The 13,290-nt window shown below is 43.3% G+C and overlaps 1 protein-coding gene across 5 annotated transcripts in view; it reads right to left on the bottom strand.

Annotated features, from left to right (window-relative positions):
- Window positions 1-12,962, bottom strand: part of TUB (TUB bipartite transcription factor) — a 290,155-nt gene extending 277,193 nt beyond the window's left edge. For 4 of the 5 annotated variants that reach the window (XM_075567022.1, XM_075567025.1, XM_075567023.1 and 1 more), the window contains exon 1: window positions 12,738-12,962. In XM_075567022.1, coding sequence (XP_075423137.1) covers window positions 12,738-12,793 — 56 coding nt within the window. In that variant the 5' untranslated portion in view covers window positions 12,794-12,962. The remainder of the gene's footprint in view (window positions 1-12,737) is intronic. The other variant, XM_075567026.1, reaches the window with a different exon arrangement.
- Window positions 12,963-13,290: the final 328 nt, after the last annotated feature.

Genomic DNA, 13,290 nt, shown 5'->3' with positions numbered 1-13,290 from the left:
GGGGGGGAGAGTGGACAGGGGGGGGGGAGTGGACAGGGGGGGGGGAGAGTGGACAGGAGGGGGGGTGACAGTGGACAGGAGGGGGGGTGACAGTGGCCAGGAGGGGGGGTGACAGTGGACAGGAGGGGGGGGCAGTGGACAGGAGGGGGGGGCAGTGGACAGGAGGGGGGTTGGTTTGGTTTAAATTGACGGGTCCCTCCTCTCCACTCCCCCTGTATCTTTCTCCGCTCCTGACCCCCCCCCCACCCCCCACCCCCCATGTGTAGCTCCGGTCCCCACTCTACAGTGTCTGAGACAGAGTGTAACACACACACACGCACACAGACAGACACACACACAGACACAGACACACACACTCACTCACTCACACACTCAAACACTCACACACACTGACCTCTCCTTCTGGCCGCCGCCATGTTAGTTAGTCCGCGAGGGAGGAAGGGGTCCTTCCTTCCGCCGCCATCTTAGGTGCCGCGTGGCAGCGGTAGGCTGCCCTGGCCAATGCCTGTCCCCGCGCCAGGGAGGTGAGCGGGAGGTGAGGGGAGGTGAGTGGAGGGAGCGGGAGGTGGGTGGAGGGAGCGGGAGGTGGGTGGAGGGAGCGGGAGGTGAGTGAAGGCAGGGGCAGGCTGCCCTGCCCGCTGCCTGTCCCCGCGCCGGGGAGGGAGTTGAGCGGGAGGGAGGTTAGGTGCCGCGTGGCAGCGGTAGGCTGCCCTGGCCAATGCCTGTCCCCGCGCCAGGGAGGTGAGCGGGAGGTGAGCGGGAGGTGAGCGGGAGGTGGGTGGAGGGAGCGGGAGGTGAGTGGAGGCAGCGGCAGGCTGCCCTGCCCACTGCCTGTCCCCGCGCCGGGGAGGGAGTTGAGCGGCCCCGCGCCGGGGAGGGAGTTGAGCGGGAGGGAGGTGAATGGAGAGGGAGGTGAATGGAGCGGGAGGTGGAGGGAGTTGAGCGGGAGGGAGGTGAGTGGAGCGGGAGGTGGAGGGAGGTGAGTGGAGAGGGAGGTGAGTGTGATGGGGGGGTGAGAGGACAGAGAGAGAGAGGTGTGTGTGTGTGTGTGTGTGTGTGTGTGTGTGTGTGTGTGTGTGTGTGTGTGTGTGTGTGTGTGTGTGTGTGTGTGTGTCTGTGTGTCTGTGTGTCTGTGTGTCCTTTGGCCCGTCACTCCGCCTCAGGCCAATGAGAGGTGTGCGTGGGCGGGCGACCCAAGGGACCAATGAGATTTCCCCTAGGGACACCGGACATCCAGGCAGGCAGGCAAACATACAGTGCTTTCACTAATATAGTATAAGATATATATATATATATATATATATATATATATATATCTTCTTTAACCAGCTTCTGTTAGCTGGGGAGCACCTCTGTCTTCCCGCCCCTCGTCCGTCCCCCCCCCCCCTTCTCTGTGCATGGCAGCTTCCAGTCTTTTAAAGCACTTCCTGACTATTCAGACCAAGCTGATTAGCTTCATTAGTTAACAGCTGAACGGCCATTCCAAGGAGGATTAACTCTCTGTGCTGCAAAAGTCCTATAGCTGCCCTATTCAGCCCCTAGAGGACAGCGATGGCACCACAATATATATAAACCGTAAATAGCCATGTTAGTCCAGTTGTGATAGTGCAGAATAAATGAGTATTTACAGTACTATACAGTATAATACAGTATTTTGAAATACTCATTTATTCTGCACTATCACAACTGGACTAACACAGATATATATATATATATATATATATATATATATATATATATATATATATATATATATATATATATATATATATATATATATATATATATATATAGTTGCTATATGCTTTACTGTGGAGGGTTTTTGTCACTTTTTTTACCCACCATAACCTTAATAATTGTGGTGAATACCTAGTCTAGTCTCAAACCAGCTTAGCCAGCACAACGAACCTCACACTGATGATACCCATTAAGGTTGAAACATGTCTGTGAGTGGGTTTACTGGCTTTGCATCTCATCCCAGCCTCTGTCTAAAAGCTGTGTTTAAAACAGTATGCATTGACTTGAGGATCTGCTTGTGTAATACGAGCTTGAGACAAAAGGTGGCACTGTGTGCTCATTTGCATGTCATTTCCCAGAATCCCTTGCTGCAGTGGAAACGCTGTGTGCTGGGCGATAGTGGGGAAAGACAGGGTTGCAGACCTGTCTAAGACATGCAAATGAGCATACAGTAATATTTACAGTTGCTATATATATATATATATATATATATATATATATAGCTCAACACCCTTATAACGCTGGGCTTGGGGTCCAAAGAAACACATCGCGTTATAAGCGGATGGCGTTAGAAATAATGTACAATTGTATGCATTGTACAATAAAGTATTTAAGATACCAATAATCGTGTTGTAAAGTATTCATAAATACAAAAATTGGGAGCCACCCTTGCATCGCGTTATAAACGGATTTGCGTTGTAACGGATCGCGCTATAATGGGGTTGCGCTGTATATATATATCGTGCAGAATAAATGAGTATTTCAAAATCATATCGTGTGGATCATATTGATGCACATATTAAAGGGGACACAAATTAAAAACGGCATAATTATACATTGTCACATGCTTTACATATATAAATAAGAGAAAAAGAAAGAAAAAAAAAAGGTGGGGGAATATAGTATTGCTGCTTTAAGGCGCACTATTGGGAAAAAAGCTAATGCACAGAAGCGCGATATCATTTGGGATTTCCGTGCATCAAATTAACCGCAAAGATCCCATTTGCGACGCTTAGTTCATTGGCTGCATTGTGTAAACCTGGATATCATACTGTATTCACCAGAACAATGTGGTTGAAAGAAAAAAAATGTGTATATTTCTTGTTGCTTTTTCAATTAGATAAATTGATAAAATACAAAGATAATGTTATGATTCACCACTTAATTTCCTGCTGGGTTTTTCCATCGTACAGGATATTCATTTGAAAATGTGTTGTTTGTGTGTTTCCTAACTAACCTTTCAGGTAACCTTTACTGGAAGTAAAGTTCAAATCGTCCATAAAGCTATATTCTATTTAAGATTCAAAATATCGTATGCATGTCTTTATTTATACAGTATAGCACCATTAATGTACATAGCGATTCACAGCAGTAATAGACGTGACAATCATAGAAATAACAAATAATACAAATAACACATGATGGGAAGAAATGCTTCAGACATAAAAGTGACATTTAGGAAGAGTCCCAGCTCAGAAGAGCTTACAATCTAATTGGCAAGTAGGAAGAATGTACAGAGACAGTAGGAGGGCGTTCTGGTAAGTGCGTCTACAGGGGGCAATGTTTATGTATGAGGTGTATAGTATCAGCCACGGAGCTACTCATATACTTCGTTAAGCAGGTGTGTTTTAAGGTGGGTCTTAAAGGTGGATAGAGGGTGCTAGTCGGATATCACCAGTCGAAGGCAACAATGTGCTGCATGTGCAGTTCTTGAGCCCACAGGCAGAGGTGTAGCCGTTGGTGCGAGCTTCTCCCAGCTCCCTCCACCTTCCTAATGCGATCACACAGATGAATTCTGTCTCACTTTTCTTTTTACACTGGTCACTGGTGAGTAGCTCGGTCATTAGGCAGCTGAGGAAGGGGGGAGGGGGGGGAGCTACCATCCACACCAGCTACATCTCCACTTCCTCTGTGCTGGGGAGATGGAGAATGCCAGGGTGGTTAGTGGTTGCGGGCCTCAGGTGAAGCCACCTGTTGCCCACCAATGGTATACACTTATACAGTTTACATCAATCTCTTATCAGAAGACATGGTCGGCTATTAAACAGTATTCGGTCTTACATTTAAGACCATACATTTAAGATCATGCAATTAGGCAGTGGTATGATTCAATGTATATAAAGAGAGGTGAATCTCTAAAGTAGTGCTATAAACATCCAACGAGAATGATGTCCAGGGCAGAAGAGAGACAAATAAATGTTTGCTAGATCCGTCTCCGAGTATGCTCCTGTGCCGTCATGACCATAGAAAGCCCTGAACCAATGTATGAGTCTGCAGGAAACAGACCAATAACTGAAGCTCCGCAACAAAGCAGCCCAACAGGTAAGCTCAAGGGATCCTTACAGCTCTAGGCATATATTGCATTTAGTAGACAGCTGGATAGCTAAACATGGTAAACTTTTGACCGGTCACACAAGAAGCAGTGCATGTCCTCACAAACCACTGCTACTGCAGGTAACATGCCTGATCCTCTCAGCGTGCATGCATTTGTAGAAGATCCATAGAAGCGAGCAAAAACTAAGCAAAGGAGCACAGCATAAAAGCAGGAGAACTGGAGGCTAGATACTAAAAATCTACATTTATTGAAGCATCATGCCGGAACGAAGACAAAAATAGGATAGAGTTGGTACCAGAATTGACCTCCGTGAAGCGTTAGAGCTGTCCTACAGCTACTACCCTGCCTTACACATTTCCAAACAACACTTATGGGATGGTGTTCTGACAAGAAAATTACTTATTCAAAGATTGATTTGGGTTGTCGATCTCATCCACGAGTGCACACATTACTAATAACAACTAGTGTTGGTGTTATTCAATACAATGTATTGGTTACTTAGCTTTGAGTATAAAATTGGCATTCTATGGCACTAAGGACATCGCTCACGATGTCATCAACAACCAGGGGACCCCCGTCATTTCTTCTATAGAAATGTCTGGTAAATATATATTCCTGTGATCACGGTTGTACTGCACACAGTGCTGAGAACATCTCCAGCGAGTCACAGTTGAGGGTCTGGCACATTTCATACTAGACAAATGTATCCAAGAACACATCTAGATATTCAGCCAACATCCCAGTTAGGGAGGCGAGGGGGGAGTACAGCTATACTCCCGATTCCCATAACAAACTCTTTCAGAGAATAAACTCAATTTAAGCATATCTTACACCTTTTAGTAAGAGACAAAAGTTAACCCATCACCTTGGCAATCAGAAACACAATAAACTCCATTCCCATTACAGAAGGTAAAGGAAAACTAGAATGCAATCAGATGTCTACAACATCTTACAACCTTAACTCTGGGTTTTCTCTGAATATCTTGAAGGAACAGAACCGAGGTCGTGGAGTTGATAAAATCTTAATACGAAACCATAACATTCTCGGTACCTTCTTTTTCTACTTTGCTGTCCTCCTCAAGTACAACTCAGGATTATTGCAAACGATTCAACTAGTCATTTTGTCACGAAGCTGGTACGTTCCGGACAATATTTATTTATCCCTGAGCCATCATACAGATGCAGTGGCCGTTATCCGAACAAATCACGGCGCCGTTTTCGTGTGCGCTGCTATACTCCATGCGTCATTAACGCGGCCAATCGCCCCCGGCACACGTGTTTATCGCGGTTGCTTTGTTTGAATTTCATTGATTCTGTTTCTTTGTGTGCAATAAAATGAATGAATTGTAATGTGTACAGTACTGTGCTACTGTGTCAATTTCAGGTGTTTAAAAGCCAGAACACTAAAATGCCATTTTCTGCACTCGCGTCTAAAGGCGGTACGGTTGGAAGAAATCACGCATCATGACGTGGGTATTCCGAGGTATACACCGCGTGAAGTGATCGAATAACGGCCGCTGCATCTGTATATACAGTAGCTCTAGGAGACTGCACTGTGGAATGTTGAATTGGGTCAGTAAACTTCATCAAGACTACTTTACAGATTTTTCAATGGATTAAGAGCAACAAAGAAAGTATGTAAGCAACACACAGTAAGATATCTGATGAATGCTCCATATTCCTTATTATGAAAATTACAAATTGGCTTGCTGTTGTAATAGCAAGAAGTATTTTTGATTGTGCCTTTAGTACAGATTTAGAAAACTGTACACTTATTTATCCTAAATACGGTTGTATGAATTTAGGGTGTAGCCTATTTGTCAGAGAATTGATATAACAATATGGATTTAGAGATTAAGTGATTGTAATCTTGAGGTTTCCGAATTGTATACCACTGCATTTGCAATGAGATATTGGTACTTTGATTACACTGCACTTCTTTTGACAGTGAGGGATTCTTTCATTATACATTTCACAAAATGAGACCTTTCGCAGCCGGCAGATTTCTCGCAGCTCAATAGGATATTGCTAATGAGTTCTCCAGCTCGGTATGCTGTCCACTCCCGTGACACAAACTTTATTGCAAGAACTGCGGCCAATATTCCTCAAACTGGTGAACTATTTACACGTCAAGTTCCTTCTTTGTAAAGGTAAAACAAGCACACAGGTTGCAATAAAGTGAAATTAGCCAGCCATGTGCCCATGTAACACATCCCCTCCAGTTTAAAATTGACCGTAATTCAAGAGAAGTTTATTGCCATTTTCGATCTGACAGCTGTCCAAAAGGATGTGGTTCAATAGGTTGGAAAAGCCATGGCCTACTTCAGGCCCTAGTGGTAGCTGTGGGACTGACCGTTTCAGTTCCAGAGTGGCTTTCAAAGCACTGCTCTGAGGATCCTTCTGAAAATTGAAGTGTTAGGTGCATGTAGTTTGCCAAATGCCTTGTATTGCAACTTAACATCATCAGGGCCGTTTTAAGACCTTCGCAGGCCCTAGGCACTTTTATTTCTAGAGGCCTGTGTCCCCGATATTTTTACTCATTTTTATGCTAATTTCGTCGTTTGCTTGTTTCTTTCGACACTAGCGATATTTGGCATTGATACTTTTGTTTCGATATTTAAAGGTATCGAAACTTCGAAGGCATTTTAAAATAAAATTTGCTGTTTTCTCTTATTTTGTGATTTTTTTTTTGTTTAGTTACTTTTTCAAGTGAAATATTGTAGGCCCGAAAAGGTTCGTAGGCCCCAGGCACTGTGCCTGGTCGGCCTAATGTATAAAGCGGCCCTGAACATCATTACTGTGCTTCCAAGACAAATTGTTATAGGTCGTGCTTTCCTGATTAAGAATACTGTCTCCGGCTCATGCTGCTGACCTAGTGTGGGATACCAGATTAGCTTTCTTGACAGATCATTGTGATCCCATAAATCTAGAGGGTTGCGGTCCTTGACCAGCACCTTTTCACTTCAGTGGCTTGTATCAGGGGTACGCAAACTAGGGGGGCCTTGAGATTTTTCTGGGGGGGAGAGGGAGGGAGGTGATTGCAGGGGCCCTGCATTCTTCCTCAAGGCATTTAAATTAAATACCGGGGAATCGCGTGAGGCCTCTGCAACTCTGAACTTACTGTGATTCAGATGGCTGTGACGCGTCGCCATGGCAACCGCGGGGGTCAAGATGGGTATGGGCGCCAGCACAGAGGCAGGCAAGAGAGTTGGACGCAGCAGCAAAAGTTTGCACTCCCCTGGCTTGCATAATAAATATACCGTATACCAGCGGTTTCCAACCTTTTTTGGTTTATAAGGAACCCTATGTGAAATTCTTAGAAACCCCAACCCTTTCTAACAGCGCGTCTGAGATCAGATGCATTGTAAGGACCCCCAACCCTCTCTAATAGTGCGTCTGAGATCAGATGCATTGTAAGGACCCCCAACCCTCTCTAATAGAGCGTCTGAGATCAGATGCATTGTAAGGAACCCCAACCCTCTCTAATAGCGTGTCTGAGATCAGATGCATTGTAAGGAACCCCAACCCTCTCTAATAGTATGTCTGAGATCAGATGCATTGTAAGGACCCCCAACCCACTCTAATAGAGCGTCTGAGATCAGATGCATTGTAAGGAACCCCAACCCTCTCTAATAGCGTGTCTGAGATCAGATGCATTGTAAGGAACCCCAACCCTCTCTAATAGCGCGTCTGAGATCAGATGCATTGTAAATTATTCTGTATTTGGTACAATTTTAAGATGACCTTAAAATTACAGGGAACCTTTTAGGGATGCCCGGGGAAGCCTAGGGTTCCTAGGAATCCTGGTTGAAAAACACTGCAGTATACAGTAAAACAAAAAAAGCTTGAGACAATTTGTGAAGAGCCCTTCCATAGTTGTAAAAGGAAATTATGTCATTAATAGCCAACAACAAACGCTGTCCCTATGCAGACAGAAATTATATTTACTTTGTGTAACAAGTATAGCTCAACCCCCTTATAACGCTGTGCTTGGGGTCCAAAGAATCACATCGCGCTATAAACGGAACGCGTTAGAAATTATGTACAATTGTATGCGTTGTACTATAAAGTATTTAAGACACCAATAATCGTGTTGTAAAGTATTCGTAAATATGTAAAGTGGGAGCCACGCTTGCACCGCGTTATAAGTGGATTCGCGCTGTAACGTACCGTGCTATAACGGGGTTGAGCTGTAGTTATCCCTGTTGAATAAACTATCTCTAAAATCCAGCAGGGATCTGGTTAACTGCAGCAGGCGATTAACCAGACTCCACCTGGCCAATTAAGTCTGTAAGAAAAGCCTCCAGTTGGAAACAGGAGAGAGATTTCTTAGCTCACATTTGGGCTGACATAAGGAGAAGAAGGACTGCAGAGATTTCCTTGGCCCACAAATGGGCTGACCTGAGGAGAATATGATGTCTTGATGCACACAGAAAGACTGTATGCTGACAGCAAGAGGACAATACCTCTATACCTGGACACAGAGAGTGCCATATCACACAAGGACTCTGACCCAGGAGAACAGAGAGGCCTTCCCCTACAGCTACAACAACAGAAAAAGATAAGAGACTTTCTTCTTGGACTGTTCTGTGTGTGTGTGTGTGTGTGTGTGTGTGTGTGTGTGTGTGTGTGTGTGTGTGTGTGTGTGTGTGTGTGTGTGTGTGTGTGTGTGTGTATATATATATATATATATATATATATATATATGTTTGGGGTGGTAATCAGCCTAGCTACTCACCAAGTTAGATAGGGCATATACAGTACTGTCTAGATATTCATCAAAGTGGAGCAGGTTTTTCTTTTATGTTTTGTGTTTACATTGTTAAAGGAACAGGCAATAAAGCCTAACATTAATTTCACCCTAAAAGGTTCTCCATTTGCATACCTCTGCACACATCTCTTACACTTGGTAAGACAACAGAAAGGGGCCATGCAGAGGGATTGTGCAGTGGGATACTATCAATGAGCTCAATTCATAATTGGGTTTTGTAAACATGAAAAGACCACAGCAACAGCAATCTTTTGAATTAAAGAAATACTTTTTGTTTTTTTCTGATTCAGTGCTATAAATCGCAATGAATTTAAAAAAATGATTGGACCAGGGGTGCGCAAACTTTCCCCGCTGCACCCCCCTGCCTGCTATCCCCCCTCCTTGTCTTCGGCGTCATAGCTATGTGTCACCGAAGACAAGGTAAGGGACGTTGCAGAGGCCTCACGCAACCCCCCGGAATTTAATTTAAATGATTTGGGGAAGAGCGCAGGGCCTCTGCAACCGCCGCACCCCTTGGAAAATCTTGCGCCCCCTGCTGTATACTATTCCATATTAAATTCTTCTGTTATCTTAAACCAAGCGAGTGGACATGTGGCAGAATCCTGGTGAATGCAGGCTCAGGGGTCCTTCTGTATTCTCTACTGCAGGCAAAAGTAATTCATGCAGAAGTAAGCAAAGACTATTTATCAATGTCTGTGAACTGCACAACTTGGGCAAAATACGGCATCATATGTAACAAAGGATAGTTATACTGAAAGCAATGCACTTATTGTTTTATTTTTTTTAAGGCACTTTTTTTGGCATCAGGATTTTGCAGCCAGGAATCTTTAATAAATTGCACCCTAGGGATGCCGCACGACAAATCCTTAGCAACACTATAGATATTCATGGTTTCTAATACCTGTTCAATGCATTGCTATCCCCTACTACGTAAAAGTTAAAACTGTAGGCGGTTGGCAGGTCACAGGGATTTATTCATTAAACTGCGATAGTGCCGATTGGGGAGTTATCGCATGGAAACGCCCATTGAAGTCATTGGTGGTTTCCGTGTGAGTGCCCTGATTCATAATTCATAAGCCGCGTAAAGAAGTATTCCATTTCTAGTGGCGTTACCGACATAATCGATTGGAAATGATAAGGAGTGAATATAGCTAGGAGAATCAGAATGAATTAGGCCTGTCTTGCACTGAAGGGGTTATATTCCTGGCTGCCCAGGGGTGCACTTGTTTATCACAGTGTACCCTTGTTGCGTGTTTGCACTCTGATGAGCATGCAAACATATCCATGGAAACAAAGAATTAGTACACCTATTACACTGACAGGAATGGAACAGACTTATTCCTTCGAGTGTGTAAGCTTTCACAAAGCAACATCTCTTGACATCAATGTATAAAGCTTGAATCAACTAACTGAGATTGTGATCAGCATCCTCTTCTTTAAACAGGGCAGGGTAGCAATGGTATAGCCATAGGCCTACAAATCTGTGGGAGGACAGCTGCATGGTAAGTGTAAAATCGACTGCATCATTTTCGAGCAGCATATACCATTCAAAAGAAAGGGTTCAGACTTGATACAGCATTAGCAAATGTAAATGTTCTTCGACTGAGCCACTGATTAAGCCCCCTTTGCTGAAGCTGGGTTATCCTCAACACCTGACCTGTTGGGGGGTTCTTGAGGACTGGAGTTGGGAACCCCGGTTCTAGAGGACCTTATTTAAAAATGCAATCATTTCCTTGTTTTGTTAGTAGTTTATCTGTTTTAATATTTCAATACGTGTGAACTTTAGAACACAATGATGATAATAATATTTTTTTACATTTAAGCGCCCATGTTTGACGGGGATAACACATCAGACACAGCACATACTGAAACATGTATACAAGTTGTTATGGCATGGAAAGGCTGTATCCGAATAGGACATTTGTTAGGAGGAGCAGATACACAAGCCCTCCCCCGCCCCCCACTAATCGTCTCCCATGCTCTCCCAACTCGTCTGGCCCACTTGGCAGAGTTCCATCCTCTGCTGGTCGTGACTGAATTCCTACTCATGTTCCTGCAGGAGCCTCTTCTTTCTTGGAATGTGTAAGAAAAGCCAAGAAAAGAGGAACAGAGATGATGACAGCAAAAGAAAACATAAATGATAGAGTGCTGTTTGTCAGGAGGCAACCATGCACACAACGGTGGCAGCCAGTTTATGAGATTAAAGTGTGACCGTGCATAGTAGTCTCAAAGGTCCAGCTAACTCATTCTGGGTCAAGTCTCCTGGTAGAACATTGATTAAACGGCAGGTGAATTTTACATAACCCTATGTTGTTAATTGAGGCATCCAAGCATTCGGTGTGAAAGGAATGTCAGCATTTTTGCTAAATGATCTTCTTTTATCAAGTGTTACACATATATTGGAAGCTCAGTGTCACCGTAACATGCAGTGTGTATATTTGTCACTTCCATCTTTTGCGTGCATCTCTCGTTAATAACCATAAAACGCTCAGCTGAGAATACATTCGTCCCTAAGTCACGAGTCATTCATTGGTAATTAAGCCATCACTGGATTGTGCATCCTAGGCTATATTTCGTTATGCATGTCTATGAAATACAAAGGTATTGATGAGAAGAAACATACAAAACATTTACAGAACATTATTTGGCAGGGAATATGACACAGCTAACTTAAAGAAGTCCTAATAATACAATTAGCCCATGTCAGATAGGATTTCCACATCTGTTCTGCGCTCATATTTTGTCGCCTGCTAATATATTAACACTGTTTCGATTTTCACCAGCTCAACCGTTCTTAAATGCCAACAGCTGTTTCATGATGTCATCAATAATCGCTCAGGCATTTTTGCTTGCACTGGTTCATGCAAAGGCTGGCATGCTAATTAATGCTACGATACATCTGGATCTGCTGCGGAACACATTTATACGATATGGAGTACTCTGATTGTACTAGAGCAGATCATGCTTGTATGTGCTGCAGATGTACACATACAGGACTGTAATATATTTTAGCTTGGGATGGTAGATATGAGCATGCTCGCAGCATACAAAAAAAATGCAGATAACACGTTTCTGGTTGTGGCAAGTTAAAATCCTGGAAGCCACACAATGTGCACGTGCAGTTGGCGATTTTAAAATCCTTTTTTTATTGCCTTTGCCATCTGATCAAAATCAGAATAACCGCTCCCCGAATATTTTCATTTTTAATATTATTATTCCCCCAAACAAATCTCCTGTTTGCTGCAAATGCCAGCTTGTACGGGTTAGCATCCAGATTTACAAATCGAGGAGCATTGGACGTCCACAATATGATTCACCACTTACTGTAGAATTTTACCTTCAAACTTTATAACACGTCACAAATACGGAAATGGGGGATATATTCTCATTCCATTGTGCAAAGTCCCTTACATATTTTGAGTCGTTACTGGTTAAACAGCTTGTATCAGTATTTTTTTTTTCAATTATTCATACGCTTTATGAAAATGAATCATCTTGCAATACATTCATTATTCCTGAGCTATTTCTATGGATAATGCAATTCCAGTGCTACGAAAGGGCAGCAAAGTGTGCTGCATTTTTTTTTTGTTCTAGCAATACATAGAAGATATACAGCAGATATTGGAAAAAAAATACAACTCCAATGGCAAATACCTTTAAACAGCTAAATGTTCCTATTTCTAATACCAGAACCCAAACTCTGATTTACAAATGTATCTAAAACCTATATTGCTAAAGTCTAGTGCACAAAGCAGTTACAGGTGTTCTACCTAATAAATCAGTTATATTGCATTAACTATTCACGTGCTAGACCACCTACACTGTTAGATCCCAGAGTATCAGGGGTTAAACACCTGCCCCATCACACGCCATGTCCATTTAAATTCACTGTACCTGTCATAACTCCATCTGCTGTAGGACATTGTCCTGTTGCTGCTGACACCGTCCATCCTCAGGCGCTGTATTCTGTATTGGTGCTGATGCAAATGCTCTTCCTGGGTATCATATAATAGACGTGCTTTTGGATCAAGCAAAGTGACAGCCACTAGACAAGTAGGTCCTGTGTGTGATTGGTACTTGCAGGCTGCGGCTCTGTGAATGCAATCACAAGGAAATGCTCAGGACCTGCTTTAGTTGGGGATCACAATCTGAAGAATGTACCATTCTCTCTCTGCATAGAGGGGCAGCCCAGGCTGCCAATTATAACAATAACCACAATAACATATTTACTCTAATGCTGGATATCCAGGTGGGGGGGGTGGGGGAGGAATCTGGAAAACGATTTAGTAGAAGAAGAAATTAATTGTCTGCTTCAGATGTGTTGTTAAGACACTCAGGCAATAGATGCGCTTATAGATCTTCCTCCCAGCACACAATATCTCTTTCTTTTTTTTTATTTATGCTGGTCTCCACAGATACTGCTCCATCTTTTTGACATCATTCTCCC

The sequence above is a fragment of the Ascaphus truei genome, chromosome 12 (genome assembly GCF_040206685.1).
Source record: "Ascaphus truei isolate aAscTru1 chromosome 12, aAscTru1.hap1, whole genome shotgun sequence".
Taxonomy (NCBI): domain Eukaryota; kingdom Metazoa; phylum Chordata; class Amphibia; order Anura; family Ascaphidae; genus Ascaphus; species Ascaphus truei.
This window is presented reverse-complemented; position numbering and strand designations above follow the sequence as displayed.